The sequence below is a fragment of the Myotis yumanensis genome, unplaced genomic scaffold (genome assembly GCF_028538775.1).
Source record: "Myotis yumanensis isolate MYYU_CA2020_CCGP unplaced genomic scaffold, mMyoYum1.0.hap1 SCAF_1, whole genome shotgun sequence".
In the NCBI taxonomy this organism is placed as follows: Eukaryota; Metazoa; Chordata; class Mammalia; order Chiroptera; family Vespertilionidae; genus Myotis; species Myotis yumanensis.
The window spans coordinates 96,592,542-96,607,719 of NW_027223752.1; the positions used below are offsets into that span (position 1 = coordinate 96,592,542).

The 15,178-nt window shown below is 37.1% G+C and overlaps 1 protein-coding gene across 6 annotated transcripts in view; it reads left to right on the forward strand.

The window, feature by feature from the left end:
- The window catches only part of MIPOL1 (mirror-image polydactyly 1), a 334,097-nt gene that overhangs the window by 82,506 nt on the left and 236,413 nt on the right, over nt 1-15,178 (forward strand). For all 6 annotated transcript variants that reach the window (XM_070428268.1, XM_070428293.1, XM_070428294.1 and 3 more), the window contains exons 7-9: nt 3,163-3,292; nt 8,704-8,737; nt 8,997-9,167. In XM_070428268.1, the coding sequence (XP_070284369.1) occupies nt 3,163-3,292; nt 8,704-8,737; nt 8,997-9,167 (335 nt within the window). The remainder of the gene's footprint in view (nt 1-3,162; nt 3,293-8,703; nt 8,738-8,996; nt 9,168-15,178) is intronic.

The following is a 15,178-nucleotide window of genomic DNA, read 5'->3' on the forward strand; positions in this document are numbered from 1 at the left end:
CCCTACCTCTGCACTTTACTTCCGCACCTCCTCTGAGTCTCAGTGTGCTTTTCTCTTCTAGTTGTAGAATTTCCACTCGGCCAGCCTTCCTGTGGTTCAGGATGATGTCCGTTTTGTCTTTTAGTTGTATTTTTGAAGTGGTTGTGGGAGACAGCAATTTCCGGTGTTTACCTATGCCGCCACCTTGGTTTCTCCTAAAATGCCGACTTTTAATGTAGTAGTCATACTTCTAGGAATTTTCCTAAGTAATTAGCTAAGTTCATACATAAGGATTTATCTTCAAAGATGTTCATTATAGTGTTGTTTATATAGTGAATAACTTAGAACAGTGTAAAATCTTATATTTGAGCATCTTAGTTTAATGAAATATGGCATGTCCAAATAATAAAATTTCATGTACAATATAAAATGTTTGTTTTTTTTAATTTTTTTAAAAATATATATTTATTGATTTTTTTTACAGAGAGGAAGGGAGAGTGATAGAGAGTTAGAAACATCAATGAGAGAGAAACATCGATCAGCCGCCTCCTGCACTCCCCCTACTGGGGATGTGCCCACAACCAAGGTACATACCCTTGACTGAAGTCGAACCTGGGACCCTTGAGTCCACAGGCCGACGCTCTATCCACTGAGCCAAACCGGTTATGGCGAATATAAAATGTTTTCTATTTTTGAAGATTACTGAAAAATATAGGAACATACTCTGTTTATTTTAAATATATACAGAATGTTACAAACTATGTAAAATATTTCTGTCTCTGCATTTATACAATGAGCCGGTATGACTCTTTAATCAGAAGAGGTTATTTATGAAATAATCATATAAAATATTGAACATTCTAATTCAATTTTAGAAAAACATAATAGTTTATTCTTTAAAAGAAGCTCTGAAGTAAAAAGTTGAATCCAGCATTGTAATGCAAAAAAAAGGAAGCATCAAGCTACATGAAGTAGGTTGGTTAATTTTCTACTGATGTGGGGCATTTACCATTTGTCTTTAAATTCACATCCACTTTATACAAAGAGAGAGACAATACAATTTTCAAGAAAATTAAAAAACCTAGTGTGATATTTGTGGTTCTGGAATATATATTGGTGGTTTCATAAAACACTATCATATTTGCAAGGAATCCACTTAACATCATGCAAAGGTAGTAATGGTTAGCTGTTCAGCCATGGGACATTCTTTCATGTTTAGTAAAGACCTGTCTTTTACAAAGCTATCATCTATGCTATATTTGTTCTTAGAATTTTGGAACACGAATTGTAATTGATGATTATTTTATATGTCTCAAATCAAATCCTAATGATTTCTTTTCCCCTCTCTTTACGTTCAGCCTTTTCTGTTTACATAACTACTTTGAGGATGTTAACAAACAGATTCTTTTTCCTGGGCAATGTCTATCCTCCAAATTATGTTATTTATGGGATCATGATCCAATGTTTAAACTAGAATGTTTTCCAATATACTGTCTCTTACTGTATTTTAAAAGTAGTTTGAGAAGTGTACAATATGGGTTTGTCAATAGACTTGGGTTCTACTAAGAAAATATGTACTTTGTCTTGACTCAGTAAACTCATACTTAGTATGGTTTAGCCTCTTCATATTTACTTTTGCCCATATTAGAAAACAATTAGCTTACTAAACAAATTTGAGAATTTGGTGGTGGGTGGTTGTGGGGGGGGGGGTGATCCTCTCGATGAATCTCTTTTGAATTTGACTAAGAATTATACAATATTTGATAACCATGTTTAAAAATGGAGATATCCAAATATTATTGTAAACACCCAGTGATTTGTTTTACCTACAATATAAGTATTTTACTTGGTTGGCTTACATAGTAGCTAATAATATTTGTTAATGTGATTTAACTGCTGTGAACCTTTACTGAACAAATATTGAAATTTATTCAAGTCAAAGAAAGAGAATCTCTAATGACTTTTGTTAAGGCTTCTATTTAATAGTTAAGGACAAAAGTTTGTATGACATACGAGATGCAATTAACAGTAGATTTTACATTTAATAAAAAGAAAGAAGCATGCGTATTTGCTTTATTCATTCCATCATAATTTGCAGTAGAGCTGTGGGTGTTTAATGAGCAAATTCCAGCTAAAATGCTATATTGATTTTCTAGTGAACTTTGTAATAGTCATCCACCTTGGAAAAGCTCAGTGTTTACAATTAAGTTTTCTTTACTAAAAATGTTTGAGAGTTGCATATTGATCCTTTGAAAGTACTGAATTCTAGAAAGAATCATGTTTTTCATAATCAGATTTTACATAAAAGCTAATAAGTGTTAAAATTATCATTCAGTAATACTTTAATTTTGGAAAAATATCTTAGCATTTATAAAATACCTATGAATGGAATAGCTGAACCTTATGGTCATAGCTGTATGTTTAATTAAAAAAAAAAAATTGACAAACTGCTTAATCTATTCCCCATCCGTCAAAATACTCTCTTACATACCCTTACTTTCCTTGAAAACCTTTACTACCATCTGTTATTCTATCCATCTATCTACCCTCCTGACTTTGGTGTTTGTTGTTTCCATGCTTATTTTAATATTTTTCATAATTGTGTCTATCCATAAATAATAGGTGGAGTTGTCTTGCTTTGCAACTTGCTGGTTTTGTCAAAATTTCATTTTTGAGATTTGTCCATAGTTAATTCATTTTAAAGGCTGGATAGCATTCCCATTTTGAATGTAAAGTGAGTTATTTATTCTCTCTCCTGTTGCTGGACATTTGAGTTATTTCTAGTTTTGCTGTTATATAATGCTACGGTAAGCATTTTTATACATGTTTCCCTATGCTTATGTACAAGAATTTCTGTAACCAAAGAGGAGATTTGCCAGGTTCTAGGCTACAGACATCTTCAACTGTAATAAATATTGTCAAATTCTTCTTGACAATTGCAAAATTATATGTGAGAATTATTTTTATTTCACAAGATCACAATATTTGTTATTATTTGACCTTTTAATTTTTTATTTTATGGGTGTAAAATGGTAACTCAATTTTACAGTAGCTTTTAAAAATAATTTTTGTCAAGTGATTAATTGATACCAATTTAGGTGAATAAAAGAAAATTATTTTTGTTAAAAGTATGCATTTCTCCTTTATTTTCTCTAATTAATTTTGGATGATATTTTTTGGTAGCTCTGGTTGAAGAGGTGTATTTTGCACAGAGGGAACGTGATGAAGCTATTATGTCTCGACTACAAATAGCGAATGAGGAGAGAGATGAAGCAATCGCACGAGCCAGCCATATGGAAATGTCTCTAAAATTGTATGTACACATTTAAAACTATATGACATTGGAGTCATTTATAAAGTGTATGCATTATGTGATTACATATTCAGAAATGTTACTGATTCCTTTGTGTTACAGTTGTAAATTCCATATCTCCATAGTCTTTCTCAGACTTCTGGCATGCTGTAGTAATTTGCATGTCAGGAATAGCAGCTACCACACACACACACACACACACACACACACACACACGAAGAAAAAAAGAAATACACAACACTGAGTACACTTACTTTCTTGACTTCTTCATAGTTCTGTTGTCGATGTCCTTACTCTTGTCTTCTTTTGTAACTTCTCTTTTCTGCACTTCAAGATGCTTCGGGTCTCGAAATGTGCCACTCCCATCCCGGAATCATCCACTCCTTAAAGGAACCCCGATTCCTTTTATTGGAAAGTGGTATTAGAAACCAAGATCTGGATGCCAGATGTGCGCATTGTTGCTGGGTGTGACTACTTCTAGGCCCAATCAGAAGAAAGAGCTAGGAAATGTACGGTGGGGCAAACGTAGGTTTACAGTTGTGAGTATGCGAAAGAGTTTATTCTTGTATTAGTATTTAATTATTGTATTATTTTCCACTTAAACAACTATAACCCTACTTTTGCCCCACCATGTATATTTTTATAGTTTTTATTATAATATATTAAAATTAGGATACCTTAAGGCTGAGTCTTTTTTATTTTGTTCTTGTAGCATTTATAATAAGGGAGAAATGGGTAAAGGAGAATAGGAGAACACTCAATCCCAAGTTAATTAATCTATTTAATAAATATTTATCAAATATATACTGTGTGTCAGGTTCAGTTCTGTTTGCTGAGTGCATAACATTATAGTCTCAGTTTAGGAAGAAGACATTAAGTAAATAATTACATGAATACTTAAAATAATATTAACTAATATGAGGAATTATTGCTTCCTAGGATCAGTTTATAGTAATTTCTTAATGAATTATAATGTAGGAGTACATGGGGGATTAGGAAAAACCATAAATAAGAAGGAAGAACAACAACAAAGGCTAATATATCAGCACAGTTTTAAATGGCACTGTACAGGTTCCTTTCTACTTAGCTGAAGCATGTAGGTTCTGAGCGTTCAATAGTGCATTTAAATGAAATCCTTCTTAAGATAGAACCTGTTTTTAACTGAGCTTTGCTTGACGGAGGCACATTTGGAGGTATTGAGTATAGGTTGAAATTATAAATTATTTCACATCTCTTTTTTAATTCCTATTTTTTGCTTCTTATAATCTTTAAATTCCTTTTGTCATTTTTTTTCTCTTCTCCTTACCACTTCTGATCGCTGTATCTTTAATGCCAAATGTGTTTTGTTTTGTTTTATTATTCTGTCACTTCTCTGCCTTTCCTTACCCCTTGAATATTCAGTGCTTTTTTTTTCATTTTTACTTTTATTTAAAAAATAGGAAAAAAAACATGTTTGCATATGTATATTGCAACTTTTGAGATTATGGTATGTTGTGTCTCTGTTATTTTTGGTATATTCTTTATTAAGAGTGGAACTGTGTAAAATGAGACTGATAAAAACAATTTAGAATTTTCTTATTCGGTCTTTTAGCATGTGAGGTTCTTTCCATTGAACAAGGAGAATGATTATAGGTTCAGAAATTAAAGACATAATATTGAGTGATTTAGGGATAAATCAAGAAATGTGACATTTTCTGCATGGGTCTTTTCACTTAGAGTGCAAGGCTGTCAGTCAGAATTTGCATGGTATAGGAAATCAATTGAAACTTGAGCCCATGGACATTTACTTCAGCAAAATTCTTACTAATTATCATGTCTATGTCTAGTTAGAATGTTATAGGCATAATTAAGAGTTTACAGAAGGTTGAGATTCTTGTGTGCAATTGTAAACCTCATAATAATGATTTATAATTTATAGTTTCTCAGCTATACTTCATATAACACTATTATTTTAAGTCTTAATTAAACCAGTAAAGCTTTATGTTTTGTACATGCTGCTAGTAAGCCTTAAACTTCAAAAGACATTTTATATAGAAAAGTGAAGCCATATATAGCTGTATTATAGTTTTTTTTCCCCTAACGGTCTATTTTTTGTCTAATTTTTATGTTTTCTTTTAACTGATAAAGTCAGTTATATACTTATTGTAGGACTGAATTTAACTTTCTGAAACCACTTTTTTTATGATTAATCTTTAACTAGACATTGAACGATCCAGTTAAAAAAAAAAAGTCAAATATACTGAATTGGCCCTTAAAGTGTATTAACATACAAACCTGGCCTCCTTTTTCAATACTCTTTATCAGGGGTCAGCAAAGTAAAGTCCTGTGGTGCAAGTTCAGCTTCCACCTGTTTTTGTAAATGAAGTTTTATTAGAAGGCAACCACACCTGTTCATGTGTTTATTAGCTGTTTTTGTGTTACAGACGCAGGTTAGTAGTGTGACAGAGAACGCATGGCAAAGCCTTAAATGCTATCTCACCCCTTACAGGAAAAGGTTGCTGTCCTTGCTCTATATAATCTAGTTGAGACTAAATTATAATGTAGTTGATCTTTGCTACCTGTGACAAGTATTTCTGAGACTTTTAAATGACTACAGATAGAAAATGCAAGTATTGGCTTTTTCTCTTTCGAAATTTGTTTGTATTGCAAGTTACTTTGTTTCTATGTAAACTTTCGAATCCCAGATTATCATTTGTTCATTTTTTTATTTTTTAAATATATTTTTATTGATTTTAGAGAGGAAGGGAGAGGGATAGAGAGATAGAAACATCAAGGATGAGAGAGAATCATTGATCAGCTGCTCCTGCATGCCCCACACTGGGGATCAAGCCCGCAACCCAGGCATGTACCCTTGGCCAGAATCGAACCTGGGACCCTTCAGTCTGCAGGCCAGCGCTCTATCCACTTAGCCAAACAGGCTAGGGCTCATTTGTTTATTTTTATTAAAGTTTTATTTTTCTCCAAATGACCATTTATTACTGACTTCAATATTAAAGTATAATTTAGCAAAACAAAATTGCGATGTAAATGCTAAGTGGTTGACTTGGCTCACTCTTGCCCTGCACGTCAGACCCGGCATACTTGCGAAACATGATTCCAGTTTCTTCATCAGCAAAGTGGTCAGTCACTAGATACTATGTACTTTTAAGGATAATCACATAAATTAGTTATAGTTTGAATGCTAAATTCATGTGCCAAGGATTTAGTATAAACTTTTGATAAGAAAATTTAATTTTAAAAATTCTAGTTGTTAGTAGGGAATGTTAATATTAGCCTGCATACAATTATCTTAAACATATCCTGTTGAAATATGTTAATTTAGAACATTGAAACCCTCTGGTAAGGTAATAATTCCTCACATAGCAGTGCGTGAAAAAAACTAAAAAGTATTACATAAGCATTCCATATACTTCTTGTTATGTTTATTATTTATAATATACATATTAGGTAGCCTACCTATGCTGTTATTTTTCTTCCTGAACATATGTAATTCTTTGAAACAGAAAAGGGAGATTTATAACCTGTAGAACTAATTTTTTTTTACAAAAGTTGCCAGTGATCTGCTAATCTAAATGTTCGATTTTAATGTAGCTTTTTACATTTTAAATTATCAAGTTTAATAAATAAATTTTGAAGTTTAAAAGTTTCAGTTGAGTTTTGTTTGGCATTTGCCAAAATAAACTCTTAGTCTGATTTCATTGAAAAATAACAACATTAAGGTAAATATTTCTCACTACATATGGCTTCCCTTTTATTTTTTAAAAATATTTTTATTGATTTCAGAGAGGAATGTGGAGGGAGAGTGAGATAGAAATACCAATGATGAGAGAGAATCATTGATTGGCTACCTCCTACACACCTCACACTGGGGATGGAGCCCACAACCTGGGCATGTGCCCTGACCCGGAATAAAACTGTGACCTCTAGTTCATAAGTCAACACTCAACCACTGAGCCATGCCCACCAGGCTATGGCTTCCTTTTTTAAAATCATATTTATCCAACCAGTAACTGATGGTTGCACCATTCTTCAAATTCCTTTACATGTTCATAAATTAGCTGTAAGAATTTTATCTTACACTTTTCCACTATGCTTTTTAAGTGATTGAAAAATAAGTGATTGTCTTCACAGTTCTTGTAGAACAAGCCTTTATGAAGCAGTATATTTGGAAACTGTTGATTTATTTTGGCAGAGAAAAGATGAGAATGTTTGCCCTTGTTGAAATGTGGCAAATCCAAGAAGACATTAGTAGTTTAAGATGCAATAAGTTTATGTAATTGAAAATTACTTTCCTGTTAACTTATACTGCTTAAGTATGTGTGGAAAATTCTTTATATGTATTTTTTCCTGTTAAGATGCATTGTTCTAAAATTTATACTTTCCATCAAAGTAGCTATTTTATTGAATTGTAGAGTTTGGGACAATTTTGTAACAAATTTATTGTGTCTTCTATTATCTTTTCCTAGTATCCTTTTTTCGTGGTAAGTGTTAAATCATAGGAACACAGAAATGGCGGTGGTGGGGGCTTGAATAGCTAAACTTGGTTATCTAAACTTTTTAGTACAATTTTAAAATAATTGAGGGCCATTTTAAAAATCTACATCATTTTACTAAACCTCATTACAGATTTTTATTTAATTTACCCAATTTAGTGGTTGCCTAGATTATAAGTATTTTCTAAGATATATCATTTAAATTTTTCTTCTTTATTGCATTTCTTCAATTTCCAAAATCAATAGTCACTTCTGTAAGCACTGTGACTCTTATAAGACAAAGTGAATTTTTGAGGGGACCCAATTTGCTTTCTTTGTCTCTAATTGAATAATTCTATATTTGTAATGAAAAAGAGAAAATAACATTAGTCTTCTAAAAATATGGTTCAGTTTTAGTCAGCCTTTCTGTATAGTATATTTGTTTTAACAAATAGGTAGCAGTGGGAGATTGTCAAGTCAAATTTAGAGGTAATTATTTGTCATTGCTTCTGAGGTAACATAGGTAAAATTTGTAATAAACAAAACTTGCCTTGTTTTATTTGTAATAATGTCCAAAAAACAGAGGAATCATAGTTTCAGGAAAGAATTGAAAGTCCAGGAATAAATATAATGACGAGAGTGAATGCTCCTATCGCTGGGGAACTTTCTTCATCTAAGCACATATGAACAATTGATCCTTGTAGTCATATATAGCAGTAAACATTAATAACTTAACAGTCTAAAGTCAGTGCAGGAGATATGGAGCATTATTGAAAGATGGAGTCGAGCAGGTGGCACTTTAATATGTTCAGTGTCATGGTTGACTCTAAAGACTAGTCGAATGAAATTACTTGAGGTTCTAAAGATTTAAAAAGCGAACTCATTTTGCTGCACTAAGGAAATGCTACTGATCAGGCTTTCTGTGTCCCTTTTTTCTAGGCTAGAAAATATTAACCCCGAAGAAAATGACATGGTAAGCCATTCTCTGAGGAGATTTCTGGATGTCAGTCTTATATCTTAGAGGCTTAAGTTCAATTGAGTGGGTTTCAAGAACTAAGATGTGGGAAAAAGAAGAATTGACACACTAATAATGTACATCTTTGCTGCGATATGAAAATTCAATAACTTCACTCAGTCAATTTACAATTCACATGTGTCTATTAATTAAAACCCTATATTAAATAAAATATATTAAAACTTCATGTCTGACTAACATATAATGGTGTTGGTAGACATTACAGGAATTACTGAACAGAATAAACAATGCAGACACAGGGATGGCTATTGAGAAGAATGGAGCTATAATTGTGGATAGGATCTACAAGACCAAGGCATGTGAAAAGAGAATAACTGCAGAAGAAATGAACGCAGTGATAGAAGAACGCGATGCTGCTTTGTCTCAGGTAACTGCACGTATCTGCAAAAGCATCTACTTACTGTTTCTCTGTCCTTTACCATTAAAAAAATGACTTTTCCCACATATTCTTAATTCAACTCAGTTATTACCACATAATTAATATCACGATAGATATATGAATCACATCTTTTGTTATATCAGTCTTCAAATACATGCATCCTCATTTCTGTTAGCTTGTTATATAACTACAATTATGTTCTTTAATGTAATCACTCGAACATGAGATCGACTTCTTATTTGAGTCGCAGTTTTGTGAGGGCTGAGATTATATCTTTATTACTCTTTTATTCCCAGTGCCTAATTCAGTGCCTTTTAGTAAATATTGATAAATGAATCAAATTATTTGTGTATTCTTTTCTGAATATCACTTACATCTTCCTGCTCTACCCGAAACCTGATTGCCTCCCTGCGGCTCCTGCTCCCGCTGCAGGCCTGTCAGGCAGTGGTGGTATTCCCTCCTGCAGTTATTCCAGTGGCATGAAGGCTGGTTCCTCTATTCGTTGGTGTTTTTAGATCATTGTTTTGTTTTTCTCTCTAAACTCCTCCAGCCCCAAAGCTCATGCATCAGATTGTACCACCTGTACATACTCCTGTTGAACTCATGTGCACACTCGTATGTCTCTTCATTTCTTAAAAATGTAGGATGTTTTTTTCTGTCTCTTCATAATTCTTGTCATAATTCTTGATGATTTAACTACCTGTGTAGATGATTTTTTTAATATCCCAGCCTCTCATCTTGAATTTCTCTTCTCCAGTCATCGTGTCTTCTGCGCTACTTCTGCCACCCCCTCCAGTCACATCCGATCCCTGGTTATCATCCGTCTCCATTGCAAGCCTCCGGGTGTCTGACCACCACTTATATCTTTCCAGCTCACTTACTCTAGAACTATGACTCTGGAAACTTCTCAACTGGCACCTATTTCTATTACCCTACATGTTTTCCTATCCCTCAAGCTTCTTATGTCACTTCCCTCTTTATCTAGCTTATATTTCATGGCTCACCATAATTATCACCAACTTAAATATAATATGAGCTTAGTTCTCTTGGCCCTCTCTTTGTCCTACTCACCCAGCAAAGCTTAAGCCTTAAACATTTAACTTTCTATGCCTCTTCTATGCCTTCATGTATTTATATGGCAGGACAATATCACATAAATTTTCAAACTGAACTTACCTTAAATTTATGACCACTGTCTTCAAGTAGACCCTGATGTTACCTGACAGTCTTCAGCTTTTTTGTTAGTCCATTCACTCTTCCCTCTAGAGCAGTGGTCGGCAAGAAAAGATAAAATAGTCCTCTAGAGCCATGGTCGGCAAACCGCGGCTCGCGAGCCACATGCGGCTCTTTTGGCCCCTTGAGTGTGGCTCTTCCACAAAATACCAGCTCTTCCACAAAATACCGACTTCTGCGCATGGGCCACAAAGTTTCAATCGCACTGTACATGCGTGCCCGCACATGGTATTTTGTGGAAGAGCCACACTCAAGGGGCCAAAGAGCCGCATGTGGCTCGCAAGCCGCGGTTTGCCGACCATGGCTCTAGAGGACTATTTTATCTTTTCTTTCTTCTCAGATATTTCCTTCTCCTTCCAGATGGGCAAATGGACTCTTCTTGTCGCCATTTCACCCACCAGCCAACCTGCATTTGCACTCATAGTTCTAACTTTTCTAATTTATTTCTTTTTTTCTACATGCATCCATTTAAGAACAATCTCTATTTCTGCACTAGTTCACATGTTTTCTTGCCTGCTTAAGGTTATCACCTAACCAACCAGTTGTCCCTTTTCTCTCCTACTTTATACAATATTTTCTATTAGTTCATGTCTATCACTATCTAAAGTGCTCTAGTATCTCCCATACATACTTCCATGGTGATGTTTTGGAAAGTCTTGGTCTACTTGAGGTTTTCCCTAGCACTTTTTTCCTTCTCAAACTGAGAGCTGTGTATCCACTAGTCCTAGCAGATCCTGTATTCCAGTGTTTGTCTCCTCAACATTGTAAAATTGTGGGATACTCCATTATTCTTTTCAGGGTTTTAGGACTTAGCTGTAACTTCAAGCCCCATGCAGGTTTGGGATTTTGCAAATTATTTGAAGTGGAAACAATTCTCAAATTTCCAATTTTGCTACTTCAGTCCAGTATGACTGCCAAAAACTTAGAATTTCTCTGTCCTCCTCAGGAGTCCTCTGTGTGTCCAAAGCCTGCTTTCTTTGCCCTGGCCCATGTCTCAGTCTTTAAAACTCAGCTGGGAAATGACTGCAGATCTTCAAATCATCTCTCTCCAGTTAGCCCCTCCTCAGAGCTTAGTCACTTGGTCATTGTTACGGCAGCAGCCTTCAGATGATTTTTTAATTTATCTGGCTTATTCTTGGCTAGAGCATTGTTCTGCCACAAATTATTTCATCCTATCTAGATGCGGAGATATGACATTTATCTTTAGATTAGAGTCAGAAAAAGTCCTTAAACTTTTAAGATGGGCAAATGTTTTTACCATTGTTCTCTATCAAGTGTGTTCAATCTAGGATCATTCAATATATTGTTGAAGAGATAGCCAAAACTAGTTTAATGTGCTAGGAAATAATCCTATATAATAAAAGGGTAATATGCAAATTGACCCTAACAGCAGAATGACTGGGAATGACTGGTCACTGTGACACACACTGACCACCAGGGGGCAGACACTCAATGCAGGAGCTGCCCCCTGGTGGTCAGTGCGCTCCCACAGGGGGAGCTCTGCTCAGCCACAAGCCAGGCTGACTGCTGCCAGTACAGCGGTGGTGGTGGGAGACTCTCCTGCCTTTTCAGCAACGCCAAGGATGTCCGACTGCAGCTTAGGCCTGCTCCCCGCTGGCAAGTGGACATCCCCCGAGGGCTCCCAGGCTGCCAGAGGGATGTCTGATTGCCAGCTTGGGCCCGATCCCCCAGAGAGCGGCCTAAGCCAGCAGGTGGACATCCTCCAAAGGGGTCCCAGACTGCAAGAGGGCATAGGCTGGGCTGAGGGACCACCCCCTCCAGTGCATGAATTTTCTTGCACTGGGCTTCTAGTTTAAAAATAAATGTTGACTGGCACATGCATGATACATATAAAGCTCCCATCAAATTTCTTAATAGTATTACTCCTTCGGGAATGCCGTGTCATAAATTAAAATTGAAAGTATGTATAATCATCATGCTACGGAGAAATCTTAATAGTAAATGGGGTCTTTGTAATGGTACTAAATTTATTATCAAACTAGAGGTCCGGTGCACAAAAATTTGTGCACTCGAGGGGGAGGGGTCCCTCAGCCCAGCCTGTGCCCTCTCACAGTCTGGGACCCCTCAGGAGATAAACACCTGCTGGCTTAGGCCCGCTCCTTGGGGTATTGGGCCTAAGCTGGCAGTCAGACATCCCTCTGGCAGCCCGGGAGCCCTCTGGGGATGTCCACTTGCCAGGGGGGAGCAGGCCTAAGCAGTAGTCGGACATACTTAGTACTGCTGAGGAGGCAAGAGAGGCTCCCACCACCACCGCTGTACTGACAGCCATCAACCTGGCTTGTGGTTGAGCAGAGCTCCCCCTGTGGGAGCGCACTGACCACCAGGGGGCAGCTCCTGCATTGAGCGTCTGCCCCCTGGTGGTCAGTGTGTGTCAGAGTGACCAGTCATTCCAGTCATTCTGCTGTTAGGGTCAATTTGCATATTACCCTTTTATTATATAGGATAGAGGCCTGGTGCATGGGTGGGCCGGCTGGTTTGCCCTGAAGGGTGTCCCAGATCAGGGTGGGGGTCCCGTTTGGGTGCCTGGCCAGCCTGGGTGAGGGGCTGAGGGCCGTTTTCAGGCTGGCCACAGCCCCTTCAGGGTGGCAGTCCCTGCTGGGGTGCCTGGCCAGCCTGGGTGAGTGGCTGATGGCTGTTTTCAGGCTGGCCAAACCCCCCAGCGGGGACCCTCATCCCATGAGGGTGTGGCCAGCGTGGGTGAGGGGCTGATGGCTGTTTGCAGAATGGCCACAGCCCCATCAGGGTGGGGGTCCCTGCTGTGGTGCCTGGCCAGCCTGGGTGAGGGGCTGATTGCTGTTTGCAGGATGGCCACATCCCCTTCAGGTTGGGAGTCCTTGCTGTGGTGCCTGGCCAGCCAGGGTGAGGGGCTGATGGCTGTTTGCAGGCTGGCCACAGCCCCTTCAGGGTGGGGGTCCCCACTGGGGTGCCTGGCCAGCTTGGGTGAGGGGCTGATGGCTGTTTGCAGGCTGGACAAGCCCCGCAGCGGGGACCCTCACCCCATGAGGGTGTGGCCATCCTAGATGAAGGGCTGATGGCTGTTTGCAGGCTGGCCACAGCCCCCAGCCACCCAAGCTCCCAGTGGAGACTGGCTGGAAGCAGGTATCTGGGATTATTTATCTTCTATAATTGAAACTCTGTTGCCTTGAGCGGAGGCCATAGCTGGCCAGGGCAGAGGAGAAGCTTGCCTTTCTCCATTACCAGGGAAAACAAGCCTCCTGCTTGCTCCAGCTCCGTGGCTGCCTGCTGCTATCTTGGTTGGGTTAATTTGCATATAGTCGCTCTGATTGGCTTGTGGGCATGGCTTGGGGTGTAGCGGAGGTGTGGTCAATTTGCATGTTTCTCTTTTATTAGATTAGAAGATTCTGACCTAACATAATTGAAGCTAAGTATTTTTTTTATTGCTTAAAGTATTACAAAGGGTATTACATATGTGTCCTTATTTTTCCTCGCCCTTAACAATCACCTGGCCTCCCCTACCCCCCCAGTGTCTTATGTCCATTGGTTATGCTTATATGCATGCACACAAGTCCTTCAGTTGATCTCTTACCCCCCTCCCTCCTGCCCCCCAACCCTCCCCGGCCTTCCTGCTGCAGTTTGACAATCTGTTTGAGGCAGCTCTGCCTCTGTATCTATTATTGTTCATAAGTTTATAATAGTCTTTATTATTAACAAGATCTGTAGAAGGAGAGGTTGTTCTGATTTCAAGAATTGATTTGTTCCCGTCTGACCTTGGCCACCCATTTTAATTAATTTCAAGACAGTTTCCCATGATGCCAGCATTTGCAATGATTATTAATAAATTACAAGGACAAACTCTAGAAAGGGTAGGAACATTCCTACTTGAGCCCATTTTCAGACATTGTCAGTTATATGTTGCTTTCTCTCGAGTTTGAAGAGCATGACATTAAAGTTGTAAATACTTCATCACAAGGGAAATTGGTCGAGCACTCTGAAAGTGATTTTACTCGTAATGTGGTGTTCAGGAAGATATTAGAGTAAGTTTAATCCATTTAGCAGTATTGTTTTTATCAGTGTTGTTTTTATGTTAATTTTTTTGTTGTTTTTATATCATGTCTTTGTTGTTGTTATATCATGTTGTTATTGTTTATTAATCAATTTATATATTATTTTCATATACATTTTACTAATTTTCTTTAATCTCTGACACTTCTATTATAGAGAAAGGGTGAACAGCGATATTAAAATATTTCTTCTAATTAATTTCCTTTCAATGTACATGAATCTATGCACCAGGCCGCTAGTCAAAATATAATTAGCACACTTATTTTTGATCATTTAGGTATTTTTGTTTTTGTCAAATGCTATAATGAAAACTCTTTGTTTTTGTCAAATGCTATAATGAAAACACTAGATCCTAAGGTCCTTCAGGTATAGCACTGACAAATATAAAATGCATGGAAGGAACAAGGGGTAATCACCAGGGAAATTAAAGAAATTCAGCTAAATGTTTCACTAGTCAGGTTCCTTCTTCTCTATAGCATACAAGCTATACCAAGTATTAAGCTCCACCTGCAGCAATATGGAAAATAAATTAAAAACAGGGAAACATGAATCCAGTCCAGTAATATAATGAAGAAAATTTTAGCAAGACAGCTGAGCGATGTACAGAAAGTACAATTGGTGTGTTGCTTTATGACTCTTTCTGCCTTTAGGCATATTTTCTCCCTCACTGGAACATTCTTCTACTCCACTTGTTGCTCATTTGTCTGACTGCTACTTCAAGT